Below are 23,192 nucleotides of genomic sequence, written 5' to 3'. Positions count from 1 at the left end.
CTGGCTTGGCACTAATTGCAGACACATAGCAGAGCTCACTGGAAGCATCAGCCAGGCTGTGACGAATCGAATTCAACACAAATGTTTATGCTGATGTCTTATCCTCAAGTATGGCAAACTGGAATATGCCCGATATAACACCTGGATCATTAAACGTTACATTGATGATGACTGATTTTCACTGGTGGAACACATGTTTATTGATGTCAGGCCAGCTGACTGGCTGACATTGTATAGGGTGTGCCAGTAGGGGATGGGAATCTTTAAAACTTTGGACTACCTTCCACAGCTTCATTTGAAATTGTCTGTCAAGCAGTGTCCAGAGAATACAAGCAATCTAGATGTCTTTTATTGCATTTATTGAATGTCGTTTTTCTCTGTCATTCTGGAATTTTCATCTGCCACTATATTGGTTTGTAACAGAAAGGTTTTGACAGCCACATCATTCTCTGGTTGATCTGGGAACTGGTATGTCCTAGGCACTAGTCAGTTGGGTGTTAACTGTTTACTACCTCTCACAAACAGCTGAGTTCCTGTTCCTTCTGTGGGGTGTGTATCTTTGTTTTGCTGTGAGGACCGTCCCCTCAGCATTTCATGAGCCACGCTACATGGCCATCGCAGTGCACAATGAGCTCATCCTCTCTGCCATATTCCACATTTTAAGGTGAGTGACTGCCACCATGGATTTCCTAATTTTCCTTCTATCATAAATGTCTTATCTTTATTAAAGGGGACCTATAATGCCCCTTTTCACAAGATGTAATACAAACCCGATTCCAAAAAAGTTGGGACACTGTACAAATTGTGAATAAAAACAGAATGCAATGATGTGGAGGTTTCAAATTTCAATATTTTATTCAGAATACAACATAGATGAGATATCAAATGTTTAAACTGAGAAAGTATATAATTTTAAGGGAAAAATAAGTTGATTTTAAATCTCATGGCATCAACACATCTCAAAAAAGTTGGGACAAGGCCATGTTTACCACTGTGGCATACCCTCTTCTTTTTATAACAGTCTGCAAACGTCTGAGGACTGAGGAGACAAGTTGCTCAAGTTTAGGAATACGAATGTTGTCCCATTCTTGTCTAATACAGGCTTCTAGTTGCTCAACTGTCTTAGGTCTTCTTTGTCGCATCTTCCTCTTTATGATGTGCCAAATGTTTTCTATGGGTGAAAGATCTGGCCTGCAGGCTGGCCATTTTAGTACCCGGATCCTTCTTCTACGCAGCCATGATGTTGTAGTTGATGCAGTATGTGGTCTGGCATTGTCATGTTGGAAAATGCAAGGTCTTCCTTGAAAGAGACAATGTCTGAATGGGAGCATTTGTTGTTCTAGAACTTGGATATACCTTTCAGCATTGATGGTGCCTTTCCAGATGTGTAAGCTGCCCATGCCACACACACTCATGCAACCCCATACCATCAGAGATGCAGGCTTCTGAACTGAGCGCTGATAACAACTTGGGTTGTCCTTGTCCTCTTTAGTCCAGATGACATGGCGTCCCAGTTTTCCAAAAAGAACTTCAAATTTTGATTCGTCTGACACAGAACAGTTTTTCACTTTGCCACAGTCCATTTTAAATGAGCCTTGGCTCAGAGAAAACGCCTGCGCTTCTGGATCATGTTTAGATATGGCTTCTTTTTTGACCTATAGAGTTTTAGCCGGCAACGGCGAATGGCACGGTGGATTGTGTTCACTGACAATGTTTTCTGGAAGTATTCCTGAGCCCATGTTGTGATTACAGTAGCATTCCTGTATGTGATGTAGTGCCGTCAAAGGGCCCAAAGATCACGGGCATCCAGTATGGTTTTCCGGCCTTGACCCTTATGCACAGAGATTGTTCCAGATTCTCTGAATCTTTGGATGATATTATGCACTGTAAATGATGATAACTTTTAATAATAATTAATAATAATTTAATGATAACTGCAATTTTTCTCTGAGAAACTCATTTCTGATATTGCTCCACTATTTTTCGCCGCAGCATTGGGTGAATTGGTGATCCTCTGCCCATCTTGACTTCTGAGAGACACTGCCACTCTGAGAGGCTCTTTTTATACCCAATCATGTTGCCAATTGACCTAATAAGTTGCAAATTGGTCCCCCAGCTGTTCCTTATATGTACATTTAACTTTTCCGGCCTCTTATTGCTACCTGTCCCAACTTTTTTGGAATGTGTAGCTCTCATGAAATTCCAATATGAGCCAATATTTGGCATGACATTTCAAAATGTCTCACTTTCAACATTTGATATTTTATCTATATTATATTGTGAATAAAATATAAGTTTATGAGATTTGTAAATTATTGCATTCCTTTTTTCACAATTTGTACAGTGTCCCAACATTTTTGTAATCAGGTTTGTATAAGTCTCAAGTGTCCCCAGAATGTATCTGTAAAGTTTCATCTCAAAATACCACTTAGAGCATTTATTATACCATGTTGTAAATGCCCATTTTTGAGTGGAAGCAAAAACATGCAGTTTTCATGCATGTACCTTTAAATGAAAATGAGTTGCTGTTCCCCACCCCCCTATCCAGAATAGTACTGTGACTTTACAGCTTGTGCCTCTGATACTCTGCCAAAAACTAACAAAACATCTGTTTGGTTTTGATTATCATCTCTATCGCAGTCACACTTATATGATATTGCAGTTCTTCATCATCATGAAAGTTTATTTTTTCAATGCGTTTTAAAGCCATATCAGTTTAAACATCCTATATATGGTTTTCTGAGCTTACTCACCTGAAGCACGCACACAGAAAGCTTCCTGTCAGACGGTGCATCGCGTGAGCATTAAACTAAGTTCTCTTTCACGAAACCCCTACTGTTCGAACCACCCAAGCATGGGAGTGGGGCGTTCTAACATGGAGGCTAAAGACCGCAGTCTGTACCGTCAGTTGCTAGAGTGCTTCCTGAGATCAGGGGAATGAGGTTTTACACGCCCTACGTCTGTTACACAAGGTTATGTCAAAAACACACAAAGTTCACATAAACACAGATGGTTATGTCTGTGAAGGTAAAAGGGAAAGAAATAATGTGTATATTAGATATGTATATTAAAGTGACAGCAGCATAATATACAGTACCTACTGCTATATATACTCTTAAAGGGATAGTTCACCCAAAAATGAAAATTATCCCATGATTTACTCACCCTCAAGCCATTCTAGGTGTATATGACCATCTTCTTTCAGACGAACACAATCGGAGCTAGGTTTAAAAAATATCCTTGTCCTCCAAGTTTTATAATGGTTGTGAATGGGGGGCCACGTTTTGAAACCAAAAAATTATTCATTTGGTGCAAATCGACTTGTGCATTCTGCATATGGTCATACGCCGGAAGCTAGTTATTCGAATTTATAAAGTTTTAAACATGGATATTTTTCTTACAAAAATGCATTGCTTTGCTTCAAAAGACCTTATTAACCCCCTTAAAAGTTTTATGGATTACTTTTTTTTTATGAATGGATGCATTATGTTTGGCTTGCCCATTATTTTTTTGGCCCCCATTCACAACCATTATAAACCTTGGAGGACTAAGGTTATTTTTAAATATTTCTCCAATTCTGTTAGTCTGAAAGAAGATAGTCATATACACCGAGGATGGCTTGAGGGTGAGTAAATCATGGGATAATTTTTGGATCAACTATCCCTTTAATATGAATCAACCAAGAAAAGGAAAACAGAAAATCACTCACTGCTCTTGATTGAATAACTTAAGTAGTTTTAATAAGAATATATTTCTTACTTGAATGCTGCTGTTAAATGCTCTGGCAAGGAGATCAACATGTCGAACTGTGTACAGCTCACTCAGGGGAGGAGCTAAGCTAATAGAGCAGATTCCGTCGCCAGTCGTTGGAGGGGCCTGACGTCACATTGAACTACATTCCTGAATTGCCTCATTTTGAGACACTGTTTCAGATTTATGGGGAAAATAACAAAAGAAGTGGATGGATTTTTACCACAGTAGGGTGGTTGTGTACTAGGGGTGTAACGATTTATCGCAGTACGATATATCGCGATGCAAAAATGTTACAATATGCATTGTAGAATGATGGCGATGCTTTTACGATATGACGGCAGTCTAATCTTATTGGTTGAGCTGCCAACGTGACCTACTCGCAAGGTGGGAGTGAGAGAAGCCGGTTGTCATCGCATATAAATGGTGTGTCTCAATCAGCTCTCTAGTTCAGTAAGTGTTTCAGGCACACATTGAATCTTGCAAGTAGGTTTAAACATTTCTTGCGTCAGTCTCTCGCTTGGTCGCGTGAGAAAAGTCGTGGCTTTCCTTTACCGCAGTGCCACAGCAACAGCTGTGCTCACAGAAAAGCAAAATATACTTGCAATGCTTTGCTTTACGAAGTTCCGCGGGGCCGTTCACATATTGCGTCTTTTCCGCATGCAAGTCAAAATGTAGCCGCGCGGCAGGCGCGCTCATAATGGGATCAACGCGGTTGCGACGCGCATCCGGTGCGTTTTCCAGGCGTATCGAGATTAACAATTCAACTTTTCAGAATGCTGCAAGCGCACCGCAGGTCATGTGACAAGAATCAACCGACCAGCTATGGCCTTTCCGTAACAAAACAACAAAAGCTCAGCCGAACAGCTGATCATAGCTGTATAGGGTGGTTTTTGTATATTATCTCCATAAATATATCTAGTAGTAAAGCTAATGCAAGGGCTAGAAATCATTTATCCTTTGCAGAAACTTCCTGATTCTCTTCAAGAGCGCAGTTCATGGTTGCATAGCAACGACCGACACCACTGGAGCGCAAGTGCTTTGGAAAGAAGTGGTGCAGCCCCACCTTCCACACGTTTTTAGACACGATATGTGAACTATTCATAATTCTAAGTTCATGTTACATTTAACATTCTTTTTCAGTGACAGACAGACCTATTCAGCTGTTGATCTGAATACAGAAGGTTTTTATTAAACCTTGAAATGTGATCTTGTATGTAGCTACAACAAGGAAAATTGTTGAAATTTGTTAATGTTTTTTGAATGTTGTTTGAATTTCAGTTTCATTTCGTTCAAAATATTGTGATACGTAAAGTATTGTAAACTCCATATCGAGATACGTACCGTATCGTGAGCTGAGTGTATCGTTACACCCCTATTGTGTACACACAGTGGAAACAGAATTAAACAAATAATAACAAACAATATAAAAGTGAGTTTTGCATAATAGGTCCCCTTTAATTCAGTATCTCCTGCACTTGCTTTCACTTTAATACATTGAACTTAAAGCCAGATCTGCTGTTGGTATATACTTCCATCTGCTGCATGGATGCTTAATATCATATATTGTGTTTTGGAAATTGGTCCGTAGCATTGGATGCTTGTGACCTCAACACATTGTTTAAGTTAACCTGAGTGTGAGCAGCTTTTGCCCGATTTCCCACTGAAGCTAAGCAGGGTTGAACCTGGACAGTACTTGAATGGGAGCTCAAAAGGAGCACCGTAAATTCATATGACGTGCTCTATATTCAAAGTCATATGACAGTTGTGTGTGAAGAACAGATCCAAATATAAGTTGATATTCTGTTAAAATCTTCCTCTACAATGCGATGTTAACCACTATAAGAGGATCATTTAATCTTAAAAAAACAGATCAGTCTGTTTAAGTGAATGAGCGAATCATCAGCAGATAATTCATTCAGAGTTAATGGGTTCGTTCACTTACTTTGAGATCCTTCAATAATCAGAAATAATTTGACTACTTGGCTAAACACCAGTCTTTTTTCACTGTTGCATTATTGCAGTAAAATGGGTAACACTTTATTTTACAGTGCCGTAGTTACACGTTACTACATGTACTTACTATAGTAATAAGAGTAAACTATGCATAACTACAAGTAACTAACCCTAAACAAAACCAAACACTAACTGTAACTCTATAGTAAGTATATGTAGGTAATTCATAGTACTCAGTACTTACTAATTGAGTAATTACAATGTAACTACGGCACTGTAAAATAAATTGTAACCGTAAAATGATACAGTAAGCTGACTGATTTGAAAAGATACGTCTCATTTATTTACCTTTCATATCTTATGTTTTTGATTGAAACAAGTGGTATGACATCAAATGAATATCTGGTAGCACTTTATTTTGATGGTCCACTTCAATTTAGACATTCTACTAACTATAAGTGACTTTGCACCTACACTGTAAAAAAGAATTGCTGGTTTAACTTTAAAAAAAAAAGTTACCTTAAATTTTGAGTTCATTGAAATTAAACATTTGAGTTCATACAATGAAGAAAAATGGTTTAATCAACAGAAATTCAAAATATAATGTTATCTGAACCACATTAATTATCTAAGTTGATTTGACAAAAGAAATGTTATGATAACTTCATGGGGGGAAAAAATATATTGGTAATCGTATGATCTTCATCAGGCATCAACATACTATTCAATCTCCATTGTATTTAAAATGATAACATGACCAATCACAGAGAAGAATCATTAGTTTCCAATCAAGACTGAATACATCATTAACACCACATCGCATAGTTAAATCCACAATCACATATTGTAAATAAAGAAAAAGAAAAAGAAAATAATAATAATTTATAACATCACATTAAATAATGCTTCATCATTCATACCCATAGGTGATAAAGTCTGAAGAGTGAAGATCCAAAACAACTCTCATCTTTGTAAGAGAAATTCAATATCGCCTCCTCTAGGTGGCACACTAACTTTCTCAATTCCACAAAATCATAAGGAGGAAACATCGTGATTCGAAGACAAAAAATGGGCAGTGATTGGATAATTGAAATCTTTTCTTCTGATAGAACTCTTATGCTCACTAATTCTTTGTTTAAGTTGACGTGAAGTTTTTCCGACATAGCCCAAACCACAAGGACACTGAATCAAATAAACATGTGTAGAGACACAAGTGATCACAGAATTAATACTAAACTTTTCCCCAGTTCTTGGATGACAAAAGAATGAGGTTTTAGTTGTATTGTTGCACTGAGCACAGTTACCACAGCGATAATTTCCATTTTTTAATGGACTGATTAATCTCTGAGAAGGACTCGAAATGCAGCTCTGAAAACCAGCATGTACTACATAATCTTTTAAAGTCTTAGCTCGAAAATTGTACTCATCTCAGGATCAGAGGACAACAAATACCAATATTTAAAAAAAATTGATCTTATCAAATATGACATAGGAATAGGTCGTAATAAAAAGTGAAAGAATGCTTTTTTACTTTTTTAGTCCTCTTTTTTAACAATTCAGAGCATGTCTTTTGAAAAGTTGTGCTGAATGCTTCGTCAATCCATTCAGAAGGATAGCCTCTTTCTAAGAATTTATTTTTCATAATTTCCGATTTTTCAATAAAATCTGTATCAGAATAACAGATCCTCCTCAGTCTAAAAAACTGACTCTTAGACAGGTCCTTCTTTAAAGAGGTCAGATGGAAGCTGGTCGCAAGCAACAACGTGTTGAGATCATTTTTTTTGTAAATAAAGTCGTAATCAACTGACCTTCATTTTTTTGCACCCACATATCAGGGAAATGTACTCTGGAAGAATTGACCTCCAGGGTAAATTCCAAATCGTCAACACAATTATTTAAAATGGACACAAATTCACGGACCTCATCATAATCTCCCAAAAAACTACAGAATATATCATAAATGTACATATACCATTTAATAATACGTGAACAGAAAGGATTTTTTCTCAAAATTAAATACATAACAATGCTCAAAAAATCCCATAAACAAGTTGACATAATTGGGGGCAAAAATCAAACCCATTGCCGTACCACTAATCTGAAGAAAAAAATCTTTATCAAAGCTGAAATAATTATATTTCAAAACATATGAAGCCATCTCAATTAGAAACTCTGACATCGCCCCATGCAGAGAGGTAGTGTCTAAGGGCATTAAGCCCTCTCTCATGTGAGATGTTAGTATATAGACTTGTTATATCCAAAGTTAATAATAAAGTTATATCTGGTAAATCATGTAAATCAGAAATCTTATTAACAAAATCAGTAGAATCCCTAAATACTGTACATATGGTTTAATAAAAACAACCAACATGCTGGGATAAAGGAGATAAAAGTGAATTAGTCTGTGCCACAATTGGTCAGCCTGGAGTGTCAATTAATCTTTAAGGATCATGTGAAGAGTATAAAAAACAGGTCTAATCGGATGTTGACAAAAATATTAAACTCTGAATGGGATGTTTTTGCATTCTCTAAAAAAGAAAGAACCTCAGATTGATAAATATTAGTAGGATCACTGGGCAGTTTCTTATAAAACCTTGAGTTTTGTAATTGTGAGAGAATTTCGTGCTGGTATTTAGTCGTATCTTGGACTACTATAGCCCCTCCTTTATCTGCTGGTTTTATAATAATATTCGGATCAATTCAGTCGGAGCTTTTTTCCCATTCAAAGAAAGATTATGAGACATTTTTTTTACTAAAAGAGCAAGTTTTCATTACATCTTGTTCAACCAACCGACAAAAGGTATGAAACTAATGATTCTTCTCTGTGATTGGTCATGTCATCATTTTAAATACAATGGAGATTGAATAGTATGTTGATGCCTGATGAAGATCATACGATCGAAACATTGCCAATACATTTTTTTTTTTTTTTTTATGGTTTTGCAAGTTGGTAGTGTGCGTGGATTCTTCTTGTTTTTCTGAATTTTGACTTCACTAGTCTTTTCTCCTACACACCTATTTATGACTTACAGGTGTGCAGCGCTAATTGATCAATGATAACATCATGAAAATATTTTTTTTACAGTGTACATGTCAGCTAACTCTCATTAGAGTATTAGTAGACTGTCTGCTCAATATTAACTTAATAGTAACTTTGCAACTACATATCAATTTATTCTATTAACCCCTAACCCAAACCTAAGTCTAGTTGACATGTGTTACAGATCCCTTGTTCCCCTGGACTCCATTTCCCAGTATCCTCCTGTTTCCACACCTGCACTCACTTCCCTCATCAGCTCCTCATCATCACAGATCACCTGCACCTGGACTCTATTGTCAGCACTCCCCATATATTGCACTCACTCCCTTCACTCCTCGTCCGTTCTCTGTTTGTGTTAGTGTATGTTGGATGTACTCTGCCTTCATATTAATTAAAGTATAGTATTATTGTGGAAACCCGTGATCTGCTTCATCTCTACACCACCATATCATAACAGAAGAACGGACCAATAACGTTGGATTTTCACAGGAAAAAAAAATGGAGACTTGGAGTTCTCCAGTCCCCGCCGAGCCAAGTTCTCCAGCCTCCGCCGAGCCAAGTTCTCCAGCCTCCGCCGAGCCAAGTTCTCCAGCCTCCGCCGGTAGCCAAGTTCTCCAGCCTCCGCCGAGCCAAGTTCTCCAGCCTACGCCGAGCCAAGTTCTCCAGCCTCCGCCGAAGCCAAGTTCTCCAGCCTCCGCCGAGCCAAGTTCTCCATGCCTCCGCCGAGCCAAGTTCTCCAGCCTCCGCCGAGCCAAGTTCTCCAGCCTCCGCCGAGCCAAGTTCTCCAGCCTCCGCCGAGCCAAGTTCTCCAGCCTCCGCCGAGCCAAGTTCTCCAGCCTCCGCCGAGCCAAGTTCTCCAGCCTCCGCCGAGCCAAGTTCTCCAGCCTCCGCCGAGCCAAGTTCTCCAGCCTCCGCCGAGCCAAGTTCTCCAGCCTCCGCCGAGCCAAGTTCTCCAGCCTCCGCCGAGCCAAGTTCTCCAGCCTCCGCCGAGCCAAGTTCTCCAGCCTCCGCCGAGCCAAGTTCTCCAGCCTCCGCCGAGCCAGTGTGTCCAGCCTCCGCCGAGCCAAGTTCTCCAGCCTCCGCCGGGCCAAGTGTCTCCAGCCTCCGCCGAGCCAAGTTCTCCAGCCTCCGCCGAGCCAAGTTCTCCAGCCTCCGCCGTGCCGATATCTCCAGCCTCCGCCGAGCCAAGTTCTCCAGCCTCCGCCGAGCCAAGTTCTCCAGTGCCTCCGCCGAGCCAAGTTTTTGAGGGGATGATATGGCCCTTAACCCCAGGCTCCTCCTAGCCAAGTTCTCCAGCCTCCGCCGAGCCAAGTTCTCCAGCCTCCGCCGAGCCAAGTTCTCCAGCCTCCGCCGAGCCAAGTTCTCCAGCCTCCGCCGAGCCAAGTTCTCCAGCCTCCGCCGAGCCAAGTTCTCCAGCCTCCGCCGAGCCAAGTTCTCCAGCCTCCGCCGAGCCAAGTTCTCCAGCCTCCGCCGAGCCAAGTTCTCCAGCCTCCGCCGAGCCAAGTTCTCCAGCCTCCGCCGAGCCAAGTCCTCCAGCCTCCGCCGAGCCAAGTCCTCCAGCCTCCGCCGAGCCAAGTCCTCCAGCCTCCGCCGAGCCAAGTTCTCCAGCCTCCGCCGAGCCAAGTTCTCCAGCCTCCGCCGAGCCCAGTTCTCCAGCCTCCGCCGAGCCCAGTTCTCCAGCCTCCGCCGAGCCCAGTTCTCCAGCCTCCGCCGAGCCGAGTTCTCCAGCCTCCGCCGAGCCCACTTCTCCAGCCTCCGCCGAGCCCAGTTCTCCAGCCTCCGCCGAGCCCAGTTCTCCAGCCTCCGCCGAGCCCAGTTCTCCAGCCTCCGCCGAGCCCAGTTCTCCAGCCTCCGCCGAGCCCAGTTCTCCAGCCTCCGCCGAGCCCAGTTCTCCAGCCTCCGCCGAGCCAAGTTCTCCAGCCTCCGCCGCCTACGAGCCCAGTTCTCCAGCCTCCGCCGCCTACGAGCCCAGTTCTCCAGCCTCCGCCGCCTACGAGCCCAGTTCTCCAGCCTCCGCCGCCTACGAGCCCAGTTCTCCAGCCTCCGCCGCCTACGAGCCCAGTTCTCCAGCCTCCGCCGCCTACGAGCCCAGTTCTCCAGCCTCCGCCGCCTACGAGCCCAGTTCTCCAGCCTCCGCCGCCTACGAGCCCAGTTCTCCAGCCTCCGCCGCCTACGAGCCCAGTTCTCCAGCCTCCGCCGCCTACGAGCCCTCAGCTCCAGCCGCCGCCGCCTACGAGCCCTCAGCTCCAGCCGCCGCCGTCGAGACAGCCGCTTCAGCCCCAGCCGCTTCAGCCTCAGCCGCCATGCCCTTCCTCAGACTTTTAAAGACTTTCCTTAAATTCCCCATGTATTTTTTGGGGGGGGGCCTAGTACCCGTTCTGGTACCTGTGGGTGGGGAACTCCTGGGCGGGGTTTCGGAAGCGCCAGAGCCCACCAGGGCTCCTGACCCTCCATGGCAGCCCGCTGCACCTGATCCTCCACGGCAGCCCGCTGCACCTGACCCTCCACGGCAGCCCGCTGCACCTGACCCTCCACGGCAGCCCGCTGCACCTGACCCTCCACGGCAGCCCGCTGCACCTGACCCTCCACGGCAGCCCGCTGCACCTGACCCGCCACGGCAGCCCGCTGCACCTGACCCGCCACGGCAGCCCGCTGCACCAGACCCGCCACGGCAGCCCGCTGCACCAGACCCGCCACGGCTGCCCGCTGCACCAGACCCGCCACGGCTGCCCACGGCTCCAGACCCGCCATGGTTCATGGATCCGCCCTGGAGACCTCCGGAGACCTCCAGGGCGCCCGCTGTTACAGATCCCTTGTTCCCCTGGACTCCATTTCCCAGTATCCTCCTGTTTCCACACCTGCACTCACTTCCCTCGTCAGCTCCTCATCATCACCGATCACCTGCACCTGGACTCTATTGTCAGCACTCCCCATATATTGCACTCACTCCCTTCACTCCTCGTCCGTTCTCTGTTTGTGTTAGTGTATGTTGGATGTACTCTGCCTTCATATTCATTAAAGTATAGTATTATTGTGGAAACCCGTGATCTGCTTCATCTCTACACCACCATATCATAACAACATGTAGTTGCAAAGTTAGGTATAGTTAGTAGAATGCCTAAAGTGGACCATCGAAATAAAGTGCAACCAAATATCCACTCTGATAGGTCAGTTTACTATTGATATTATTGACTATGCTGTCAGCCTTCTCTAGCATTCGGGCAGTGGTTAAACCCCATGGGCGGTTTGAACAATGTTCATTTTTAATTCATTTTTGAGGAAACTCCCTTGCCTTCTAAAGAATCAGTTTAGGGCCGCAGAGTGTGTGAATAACTTCAGCGGTAATGAGGCATTCATTCAGGCAGGCACTTAGCTTGAACTCTTACACAAGATAAAGGCGGTTGACTTCAAAGGCAGTACATGTGATTTTAAGAAATGCTGCATTGCTCTCTCCACTGTTTCTACAGTAATTAATAATAGTACAGAGCCATGGGATAGTGTTAGGTAAGTATCTGTATTTTTGTGTAACAGCACCCATGTCCTTTCATCATAAACCATAATTAGTGCATTTTGGCAGCCAGTGTTTTCAGCATACACATCTTGTATACCTCAGCAATCTTAGAAGGTGATGTAACAATGGTAAGATGAAAACTGTTCTTAAAAAATGTTCTTATTTTCTTCGTGTGTTCAGACATGTCCATGATATTCAGTGTAGCAGTGCATCTGTCATCTCAGAGGGACCATCAATTTTAACCCGATTAAAAGAGCTGGAAGTAACAGAGCTGCAAACTTAACTGCAAACATAGTGCCATGTGAAGACAGTCTCAGCACAGATAAACCTGAAGAAAAAAATATGTCTATACAGATAAACACAGCATAAATCTAAAAATAAACCTGCTGTGGCTTAGAAGTGCGCATGCTCTGACATGTACCATTGTGTGAGCACAGTTACAAATGTGGCTTGTGTAAATGGCATTTTGATCCAAAATTCAAGGCAGCATTATATGTATCCTTTATGAATAACACAGTCCCACAATGCATTGTGACTGGCTCATATGAAAATGTTTCATCGAAAGATGGCAGACAAAACTGATGGAAATATAGACACTAAATATCTTTTAGGGATCATTAATATGTACGCCCCCAATATTTGCATATGCCAGCCAATGAACAATGCATTAGACAAGGGCAGAACGTCTGGATGTGCACAGCTGAATCATCAGACTAGGTAAGCAAGGACGAGCACAGACATTTTTGGGGGGCAGGGGCTCAAGTGGAAAAAAGGGCACTTCTCATAATTATTTATTTAAAAAAAATAATGAATCCTTAAATATATTAAGACAACTTTGACTTCCCTTACACTCACACAATTGTTTTATACTCCACAGATTTCAACAAAATAATTAGTTCACACAGAGACCATGGTCTTCTTTAGTATTCACTAGGTTTATCACAAAAGATGTCAACAGCAACTATTTTCAAGTAGCTATATATATTTAAAATAAATGACTGCACCAATTTTTTTGATATTATTGGAATACTTCTTTCATGAAGTGTACAATTTTAAGATTGTGGTCCATTTTTGCTTCCATGTCTTTTACTCTAATGGAAAGAACTTTTAACCCTAACCCTACACATTTAGATGGAGTTTGTTTTAAGCCTACTACCCTCTGTCTGTTTGCATCTGTAGATTTCTTCTAAATTAACTAAAACAAGCTAATCTGCATATTTAAACACATCAAGATTTTTTTTCCTTAACTGTTAATACATTATATATTATAACAAATACCTGCAGAGGGCGCCAAAAGCCTGCTGATTTTTGTTGTTACACAGCACAGCACGATCAAATTCACGATCAAATTCACCATGATTAAAAATATATTATTAGTTAAATAATAATATTCGGCCACTTCTTTGTGATAGAAATGCTACAGCCACTGTAATTTCTTCAACAAGAATATGTGGACATCAAACATGCAAAGACAGAGCGAGGGTTCAAACTTTTATTGACGTTTTATCCTGTGTAAGCTTTGATTTAAGAATAGCATTATGTAATGCTGTATTATGATTTTAAAATAGTTTTAATAAACCATGCATCCTTAGAAATCTGTCTAATAATGTGGTTCATGGATGTGCGTCCATGATGCTCATCTTCTGATATTGACAGCCCAACCGATATCTTTACCATGGTTCAAAACGCAATAATATAATTGAAATTATAATGTGACATAAATTTCATTAGTATCAAATCAGGCAGATGTGTTTATGGTGGTCAAACTATTAATGCAGCATTAAATGTATAAATAACCCTTAAATAGCCAAAACTTTCAGGTTTGTGAACATAGGCTAGCCTACCAGAAAGAAATGCACGGGATGGATCCATCTAGGGCTTTTTTCGCTTCTCATCGCCAGACAGCAGTTGCATTTTCGTGGGAATAGTTGTCACAAGTTTTCAGCCAGCAGCAAACTCAAGGTGAGGTGGGGCGTGGCGTGCGGGCATGAATGGCGTGTCGTGGAGTGAGGGCATCGGAACTCGACAAAGCCGACCTGATATAGTATTTATTTATTTATTTATTTAATTCAGTAAATATATTTGTTCGACAGGGAAGCTCTGCGCAAACAGGAATATATATTCATTTATTAAAAAAAAAAAAAAAAGCACCCCAGAAAAAGGGCACTTTCTCTCGAGGAAGAAAAAGGGCAGGTGCTCAAGCCCCTTTTTTGTCTATGTGTGCACGTGCCTGTAGGTAAGCAAGCAAGGACAATAGCGAAAAATGGTAGATGGAGCAATAATAACTGACATGATCCATGATGACATGATATTTTTTGTGATATTTGTAAATTGTCTTTCTAAATGTTTTGTTACCATGTTGCTAATGTACTGTTAAATGTGGTTAAAGTTACCATCGTTTATTACTGTATGCACAGAGACAAGACTGTCATTATTTTCATTTTTTAAACACTTGCAGTCTGTATAATTCATAAACACAACTTCATTCTTTATAAATCTCTCCAACAGTGTGTAATGTTAGCTTTAGCCACGGAGCACTATCAAACTCATTCAGAGTCAAATGTAAACATCCAAATAAATACAATACTTACGCGATTAGAAATGATGCATGACAAACACTTTGTAAAGAACAATTTTGTGGGTTATATTAGCTATGTGAACTTTGTTTATGCTGTTAAAGGCAAGAGCGAGCTCCGTGGGTGGGGAGCGTGAGCATTTAAAGGGGCCGCAGCCTAAATCGGCTCATATTTAATTATGCCCCAAAATAGGCAGTAAAAAATAATAATAAAAAAAAATCTGTGGGGTATTTTGAGCTGAAACTTCACAGACACCTTAGACTTATATTACATTTTTTAAAAAGACGTTCTATGGCACCTTTAATACAAACTGATTTAAACTGTCATTGTGAATGGAGGTTTACTTGTACATTTCGCATCAGAAGTGCTATTTGTGTGGCTTGAGTGAGCGTCAGCAAAGTTTTTTGTGAAGACAATCTTAAATCACTCACTTAGTGTTTTCATTTTAGTAAAAATGCTGTTTTTGTAGGTATAGGTAGCCATGTAAACATCAAGCAAGTCAGCTTGCTAGGTTCAGAGCATATTTGATTTGTTATTGTGTTACACAATCTTCTGTTCCTAATATCCCATATACAAAATGTTTTGGTAATACTTTATTTAAGTGTTCTTGTTACACATATGTGTAATTATTGTAGTAATAACTATACATAATTACATGCAACTAACCATAAAATAAACCCTCCTAACCCTAACCCTATAGTAAGTACATGTAGGTAATTATTATTACTCAGTAGTGTAACCCTTTATTTTAAGGTGTCCTTGTTACAGTGAAATACATTTAATAAGTAATATTAATTAACAACATGTATTTACTCTAGGGCGAGGGTTAGGCTAAGGGTTTGGTTTAGAATTAGGTGCATGTAATTATGCAAAATTTGCTGTTATTACAGTAGTAAGTACATATAACATATGCAATGACACTGTAATATATATATATATATATATATATATATATATATATATATATATATATATATATATATATATATATATATATATTGTATTATATGTAGTATTATTTTTAGCTTTTAGTGAAAGTAAAAAAAAAAGTAAAAGAGTGTAATGATTAATGATTCTGCATAGAATTATTTAAATCAGAGTAAAAGTGTAGTCTGCATTCTGATAAAAAGCCACAATACTTCCAAGGTCTGTGGGGGAGAATAGTGGGACGAACATGTTGCATTATATACTGCTTCAAAGCTGGACAAAGTTGTAACATTAACCATATTACCTACGATGGCTGTGGCGATGCCATATATTGAAAAGTCATGATACAATAATGATTGTATCAGTATGTACATTTAATTATGTATGCATTCATGTTAAATAGGTTCAATTAATGAAGAAGCTGGTTGTCTGAATAAGCGTTTTCGAATGGGAGCAGAGCCACTTCTATGATGCACATGTACTAGACAAAAGTCAAGAGAAAGATAAAAACTGATTCTGCCTATTCACTCTCTTCTTATGTTACCCTAACCCTGACCCTGGTACTCCTAACCCTGACAAGACCCTTTATAATGTGCTGCTTATAATGTTCCATGTAACTCTGGGGAACATAGGAATGACTTTTAGGAAATTGTAATGGTTTTATTTTGTTCAGCCTATTGCCAAACACAGTAGATTTTAGGTGATTATACATTATTCTGTAAATCCACCCACAGGTTCACTCTAGCCCCTGAGCTGCACCCGGATTGGATGCTGATGCTATTCTTTGCTCATACACACTTGACAGTGACTGTCACTTTGGGGTTACTGCTTGTGCCAAAGGTAAACCCACAAATCAGCTTTCATTCTTTGATCATTTGTTGGCTAAAATCAAATTTTACAGAATCTCTTAAATATCCATGTCTTTTCCACAGTTCTTATTTGCGGGTACACAACTAAGGGATGACATTGCTACAGAGGCCTATGAAGATGAATTGGACATGGGGCGGTCTGGGTCATACCTGAATAGCAGCATCACGTCTGCCTGGAGTGAGCACAGTCTGGATCCAGAGGATATTCGGGTAGGTGCCCTGCTTTCTTTCCTGCTTCCTTTTCCCCTTGACTCTCTCCTGCCTTAGTAATTAACTAAAATTTCATAATCTGCAAATATCTTTTGACCCCTTGTCCTATAACTGACGAAAATACTGAGCCATGGCAGTTTTTTATTGCAGACACCAGAGGAAATGGGCCAGCTAAGTTCTATTAATGGCTGTGGCGTAAGGTCTTGCGACAGTCTTTGGGAAAAACGTACCAACGTGAGCAGAGGTTTTTGTTTGTTTGTTAGAGCTGGAGAAGTCTCTAAACGAAGACCTAAAATTTGTTCATAGAAAGGGCACTTTGCTAATAGGAAAAAGAACTGCTCTTGGTGTAATATTTGTTGATGACTTCAACGTGGCTGTACTAAATGCTTTGAAGTTCTTCAGAGGCTGTTTCAGACCTAACAATAAAACACAAGATTTTCATATTTGACACCGTCCCAGACTGTCCTGTCACTAATTAGTGTAAAACAGCATGTTGGTTTGGTTTAACGTCTTCGAGGCACTGTCTGTAGTTGCATATAATGACTAGTTCTGCATGTTTTCTGTGCAATAGAGCGTCTGCTTCAGTGTAACTAGAATCATTTCATTTTTACATTTCTACATGTAGACATATGTTGTGAATTAATGGCCCGTCTTCTTTAAATCCACAGGAAGAGCTGAAGAAACTCTACTCCCAGCTGGAGATTTATAAGAGGAAAAAGATGCTGGCCAACAATCCTCACCTGCAGAAGAAGCGCAGCTCTAAAAAGGGCCTAGGCCGCTCTCTCATGCGCCGCATCACTGAGATCCCAGAGTCAATGGGTCGCCAGTGTAGCCGTGAGGACAAGGACCTGGGTGAACATGGGAGTAACCGCAACAGCATCTGTGTCCTGAGAAAGAACCCATTTGACCCCTCACACTCTGTTAAGCCTGCCAAAGACGAATCCTTGAAGAGCAAAGTTTTCTCCCTTAAGAAGTCCCACAGCAGTTATGACCATGTTCGAGACCACAGTGAGGATTCCAGCAGTTCGGCAACTGACAAGATGGAAGTCGCAACCACAGAAGGCTCCCTCCTTGAAACCCTAATGGGCAAGAAGCTGGTCAAAAAGTCCTCTGAGAAGATTGATGCAGCCAGTGAGTCAACAGAGTCAGTTCCCTTGGTGTGCAAGTCAGCTAGTGCTCACAACCTGACAGCTGATAAGAAGCCTATTCACCCTAGAACATCCATGCTGCAGAAATCTCTAAGCGTTATTGCCAGTGCCAAAGAGAAAACACTTGGTCTAACAGGAAAGGCCCAAGCAGCGGAGGATCCAACAAAGAAAGCTAATCAAAAGAACAAGGATGCCAAGACCCCAGCTGAAGCTGAAGAAAATGAGGGTTATCCAAAGATGATTGTCAGTCAGTCAGTGGAGTACAAGCAGACAGCTGCCAAAACCGGTATAATGAAGCCACAAATGAGCGGAAGCCAGCCCTCCATTTGCTCAGAAACAGCCAAGGGGAAAGATCTGTATGACCTTTCAGAGGTGTGCCCTTGGGAATTGGAAGACTTGCCGACCCCCTCTGAAAATAAGGTCCAGAAACATGTGTCCATTGCCCCTGAGCAGACCACCACAGTCCATGGAAGTAGCAACAAAGCGACAAAGTCGCAACAGCAAAAGCAGAAAGGTACAGAGCAGTCACCCTCTGTGACCAGACGTCCAAACCAGAAAGTTGCAGAGAGAACAGACATATGTCCATGGGAGGAAGGAAATGAGGACCACAGTCAGGCAATGGGGCCAAAACCTCACTCCAATAGTAAGCCTGCCACATCCCAACCCCAGGTATCCGGAGAGGTCGCCAAGGTTCCAAAAGCTGAGGTCTGTCCATGGGACTTTGAGGAAGTGTCGAGCAAGCCAAAGGACTCAGCTTGCTCCCCTGATCAGAGCAGACCAAAAAAGGGCACCACACCAACTGAGATCAAAGGAAAAATAAGCTCCTCACCTACTGAAGCCAAGGGCAAGGGTAATACACCTACAGAGGGCAAAGTAAAGAGTGTTCTCTCCGAGCCTACTAAATCCAAAGGCAGCTCACTGCAGCCGCCCTCTAAAGCAGATGTGTGTCCATGGGACTTTGAGACTGTCTCAAGTCCAATCTCTGAAAAGACCCCTGGTTCTTCTCAGGTTTCTAAGACAAAGGAGACCCTTGCTATAAAGAGGGGAACTTCGCCTGTCAGAATATTAGAGTTGGAAAGAGAGAACACAAAGGGTCCAGATGATGACAAAATGAAAACGAACACAAAAGACAAGTTCACCTCTGGCAAGACAAAAGAAAGACCTGTCAGCCAGTCTAAACTGGCTGAGGTTTGTCCATGGGATGTTGAGAGTAGTCAGGAAATTGTCTCAACGGAAAAACAAAAAAGCCCAAATGTTGCATTAGCAAAAGGCAAGCAAGCAGATGTATGCCCTTGGGATTTTGAAGATGCAGCAACTAGTAAAGATGTCAACAAGAGCACCAGTTCATCTACTGGCAAACAGAAAAGTTCAAATTCCAAAGGCAGAGTTACTAGTGGTGTTAAAATGTCAGATGTCTGTCCTTGGGACTTTGATGACCAAGCATCAACAAAAAAGGCATGACAATTTACCCGAGTGAACCATTAGTTAGATCTCATTATATGTGCTTTTTCTTTCATAAATACACCATGGAAACTTTAATAGAATTTTTGGTGATTTGGAGAAGAAAATCAACAAGTCGCACAAGCTGCCTTTCTCTTCAACCTTTTGTTTTCCCTTTGTGTTTTTTGGAATAAAAAAGGAAAAAAACAAAACAAAAATGCAACAATTCACCAGGCATTCCAGATTCTAAAGTATTGGTTGAACCTTTAAACAGAAACGGTAGTTTACAATTATGCAACTCTTTATGTGCAATGTAAACAAGATGCCTATACTCACCACACATATACTCATTAACATTTAAACTATCATAACAGCTGCATCTGTAGCCTCTCCTTGACTGTGGCTTCCACAAAAGATTGTACAAGTTCCTGTTACATAGGAGGGTGTGGACCATGCATGAAGTGTCTTGGAGTAAGCCTGATCCATTTCCTTGTTTTGTTTTGTTTCATACATTATCGTTAGGTTTGAGTAAAAATGATTTTTTGCCAAAGATAGAGGTAAAATCCAATAAATCTAAGAACTCAAACCTCAACAGCGTAATGGAGACACTACATTTGTACAGTGAGCCGAATTCATGCGGCTGCTAGAAAATTAGCCTGTAGCACTTTAGTAAAGAACATACTTAGAAAGACAGATGTAAACTGGTCATAAATCCCTTCATGTTTAACCTTGTTTGTCTTTTTGGCCTTGCTGTTTTATGCCGTTCCGCAGTGAGATCATATGTGCACATCTGCAACACTTTTTTTAGTTTTCTTGACTAGAAAGAAAGCTAGTGAAAAAAAAAAAAAAAATAAACATTTCCAATGCTTCCAAATTTGCTGATATATTATCCTGAATGTGCCTATTTAAATAGTCCTGTACCAGTCTTACATTGTATTGGGAGATGTGAAACCTTTGTCATAGCCCATGTTACAAATATAATATTGAAACACTTGATGAAAATCAGCATCTTATTTTTGAAAATAAATGAAGTTTAGTTTATATATTAGCAATGTTGCAAAATTGTAAATGCTTTTTGAATGGGGTATGCTAGGGGAAAAATAAGTTCACTACTCAGTTCATGGGACCATAGATATCGTAGATATCAATCATTACGGTTTCTGCCTCTAATGTTTTTGTCTTTTACGATTAGAACACTCATGATAATATACAAAATGTATCAAATTCCAGTCTATCTCATATCAAATTCTGACCCAAGCCTCAATTAATTTAACATATATCTGTTATCTTTAACATCTTATGATGATTACATCAGTTTACAAATAAAAACATTGCTCTTACTGTATTGATTTTTTTTTTTTTTTTTTTTTTTTTTTAAATTGTATCGATTTCTTAGAAGACCATTTTGAAACATCCCCAGAGACCACTGATGTGAATTCAACAATCTATCTAAATTACTGTTGGAATGTTAACATATCTTGTATGCCTTCTCTGTACATGGTCATTGGTAATCTGTAACGACGTCAAGGTAATGGTGTCACAACACATAAGGCATGAACTGCTGTACAGTATGATGCCTAGTAATGAAATATTCGTATAAATGTTGACATATTGCAATTGCAAATGGTTTTGACCCAATCCTACAGTAACTAAATGGTTTTTTTAATGTATTGACAGAATCTTGTGTTTTGTATGTGCGCACTATGAATTAGCAAGAATACAGAAGAAAAGGTATATAATGTATATAAGTTATTTGAACCAAAGAGGTAAAAAAAAAAAAAAAAAAAAAGTACCTAAATAAATGATTCTTGACATTCTGTGAAAGAATCAAATGATGTCACGCTCCCATCTCCACAGTGGGGTAAATGTACCAATGATCTCTAGGTATCTTCCCATGCTATATTTACACTTCGGGTCATTCCTGTTCTGCAGTACATTTAGTCTTTTTTCTAGTTCAGCTCCCACAACACTCGCTCCTGCTCTGCTTCATACTACAGTAACGTTAATAATCACATTAGACCTATCCCGATTGTTTTCACTGGCTGTGATGTGAAGACCACATGTCCCAAGATTCTGCGCTCAAACTCGCCGTCATCAAGCTACTCCTTTGTTTTGAATAGGCCTCTAGCGACCTCTAGCGGACAGAAATCTTACATATTGCACCTTTTAATAAAAGAAAACCACACTCTTAGAAAAAAAGCATCAATGGGTTTCTATATAGAACCCTAGTGTTCTTGACTCAATTTATGAACTTTTAATGCCAAAAAGGGACTATGTAAGGAGAAATGCATGATACTTTCATGTTTAACAGGTTATTTTGATTTTTTCTAGTGATAAAGTATGTTTACGAGCTGTTTAATTCATAAAATTGAATTGAAATTAAAAATGATCCCATGATAGGAATCCCTAAAAGGTATGAAACCCTTTAATGTTTCATATCGAACCTTTTCTTCTAGGAGTGCAACAATATTATTTCCATCTTTATACATTGTGAGTTTAATGTTTTATACAAACTATACTGCGAAGTAGGAATGACCCAGGTAGTATTTTAAATCTAAAAAATCAGCAATTAAGAAAGAATCTCCACCTTCCCAAATTTCTGTAATCTACTTATAATTTAGAACCCAGAATTTCTGCTGTCCTCATGGATTTCTTGGTACACTAAAGGGAACTTTCAGCAATCTACTGCTCCTAAACTGTCTAGTCATCTCATACTCTGGTAAGAACAATACACTCTCCAGAGTCTGTTTTTAATGTATGCCTAGATGGATGTGTAAAATTGACCAACTTTGTTACATAGAGAATGTTTCTGGGAATGGTTGTTGTATCGTAGTGCATCCCTCTAGTTTACAAGTTTTACTCATCTGCAGGTCCTCGGTTGATTTCTATGTAGTATGATGTAAGCACTCAACTCATGACCTGTTAATGTTAATGGTAACCTTGCCTATTACATTGTCTTAGTGCAATGTTTAGTTCAGTTTTTGGAGTTTACAGAAGTGATTATTTATCTATTTATGAATTGATTTTGGTTATTTAGCTCGTTTACTTGGGCCCCTCGCGTGTCCCACCACTGTCACGTGTTGGGGGGACACTCCTACTACTTAATGCGGTATTGTCTTAGCTCTAACTCTCGTTGCTTCTGCATGATAATGAGAAATTAGTAAGACTGATGTTTCACTGCCCTTGATAGAACTTAAAAAAGAATCTTTGATCTTTTTTGGACTGTTAAAAGTTGTATAGTGAGTGAAACTGTACCCTACCCACTGTATTATGTGCTTGTTATATGAAATGCTCTATGACAAGCTTATAGCATACACATATGGAGATATTTGGTAGATTTATATTGTGTAATATTGTGATAGCATGTACATAAAAATACCTCCTCTGCAATAAATATTTCTATAAAAAGCAATTCTTTGTTGACTGAATGAATCAAAATAATGAAAAGGTGGGGGTTTTGTTTAAAAAATGTTTATAATAAAGCATCTACAATGAAAACGTTTTACTTTTCATTAATTTTTTTTTTTTTTTACTTTTCACAAGATTCCGGTATATATCGGAGGTATTCTGGCTTAAAGGCAAGAACTGCCCACTTAAACAGAAAGGCGCCATCTGACTGACAACTATAGGCTATTTTGTGACTTCGAATTTCAAGAAAATCTGAAATTATTGATGATATTGCCTCTAAGGCCATATGCATTAAATCATAGAAGCTCTCTCCACCGTTGCTGGACAATAAATATTTCCAGGTAGCTAATATTCCTT

At 40.3% G+C, this 23,192-nt stretch overlaps 1 protein-coding gene across 2 annotated transcripts in view; it reads left to right on the top strand.

Annotated features, from left to right (window-relative positions):
* The window catches only part of gpr158a (G protein-coupled receptor 158a), a 155,930-nt gene extending 133,125 nt beyond the window's left edge, over nucleotides 1-22,805 (top strand). Inside the window, exons 8-12 of one of the 2 annotated variants that reach the window (XM_067377444.1) lie at nucleotides 526-664; nucleotides 16,495-16,600; nucleotides 16,693-16,839; nucleotides 16,990-17,073; nucleotides 17,508-22,805. In XM_067377444.1, the coding sequence (XP_067233545.1) occupies nucleotides 526-664; nucleotides 16,495-16,600; nucleotides 16,693-16,839; nucleotides 16,990-17,073; nucleotides 17,508-19,448 (2,417 nt within the window). In that variant the 3' untranslated portion in view covers nucleotides 19,449-22,805. The remainder of the gene's footprint in view (nucleotides 1-525; nucleotides 665-16,494; nucleotides 16,601-16,692; nucleotides 16,840-16,989; nucleotides 17,074-17,507) is intronic. The other variant, XM_067377445.1, reaches the window with a different exon arrangement.
* Nucleotides 22,806-23,192: the final 387 nt, after the last annotated feature.

The sequence above is a fragment of the Chanodichthys erythropterus genome, chromosome 23 (genome assembly GCF_024489055.1).
Source record: "Chanodichthys erythropterus isolate Z2021 chromosome 23, ASM2448905v1, whole genome shotgun sequence".
Lineage (NCBI taxonomy): Eukaryota > Metazoa > Chordata > Actinopteri > Cypriniformes > Xenocyprididae > Chanodichthys > Chanodichthys erythropterus.
Note: the sequence above shows the minus strand (reverse complement) of the source record. Positions and strands in the feature narration are given on the sequence as shown.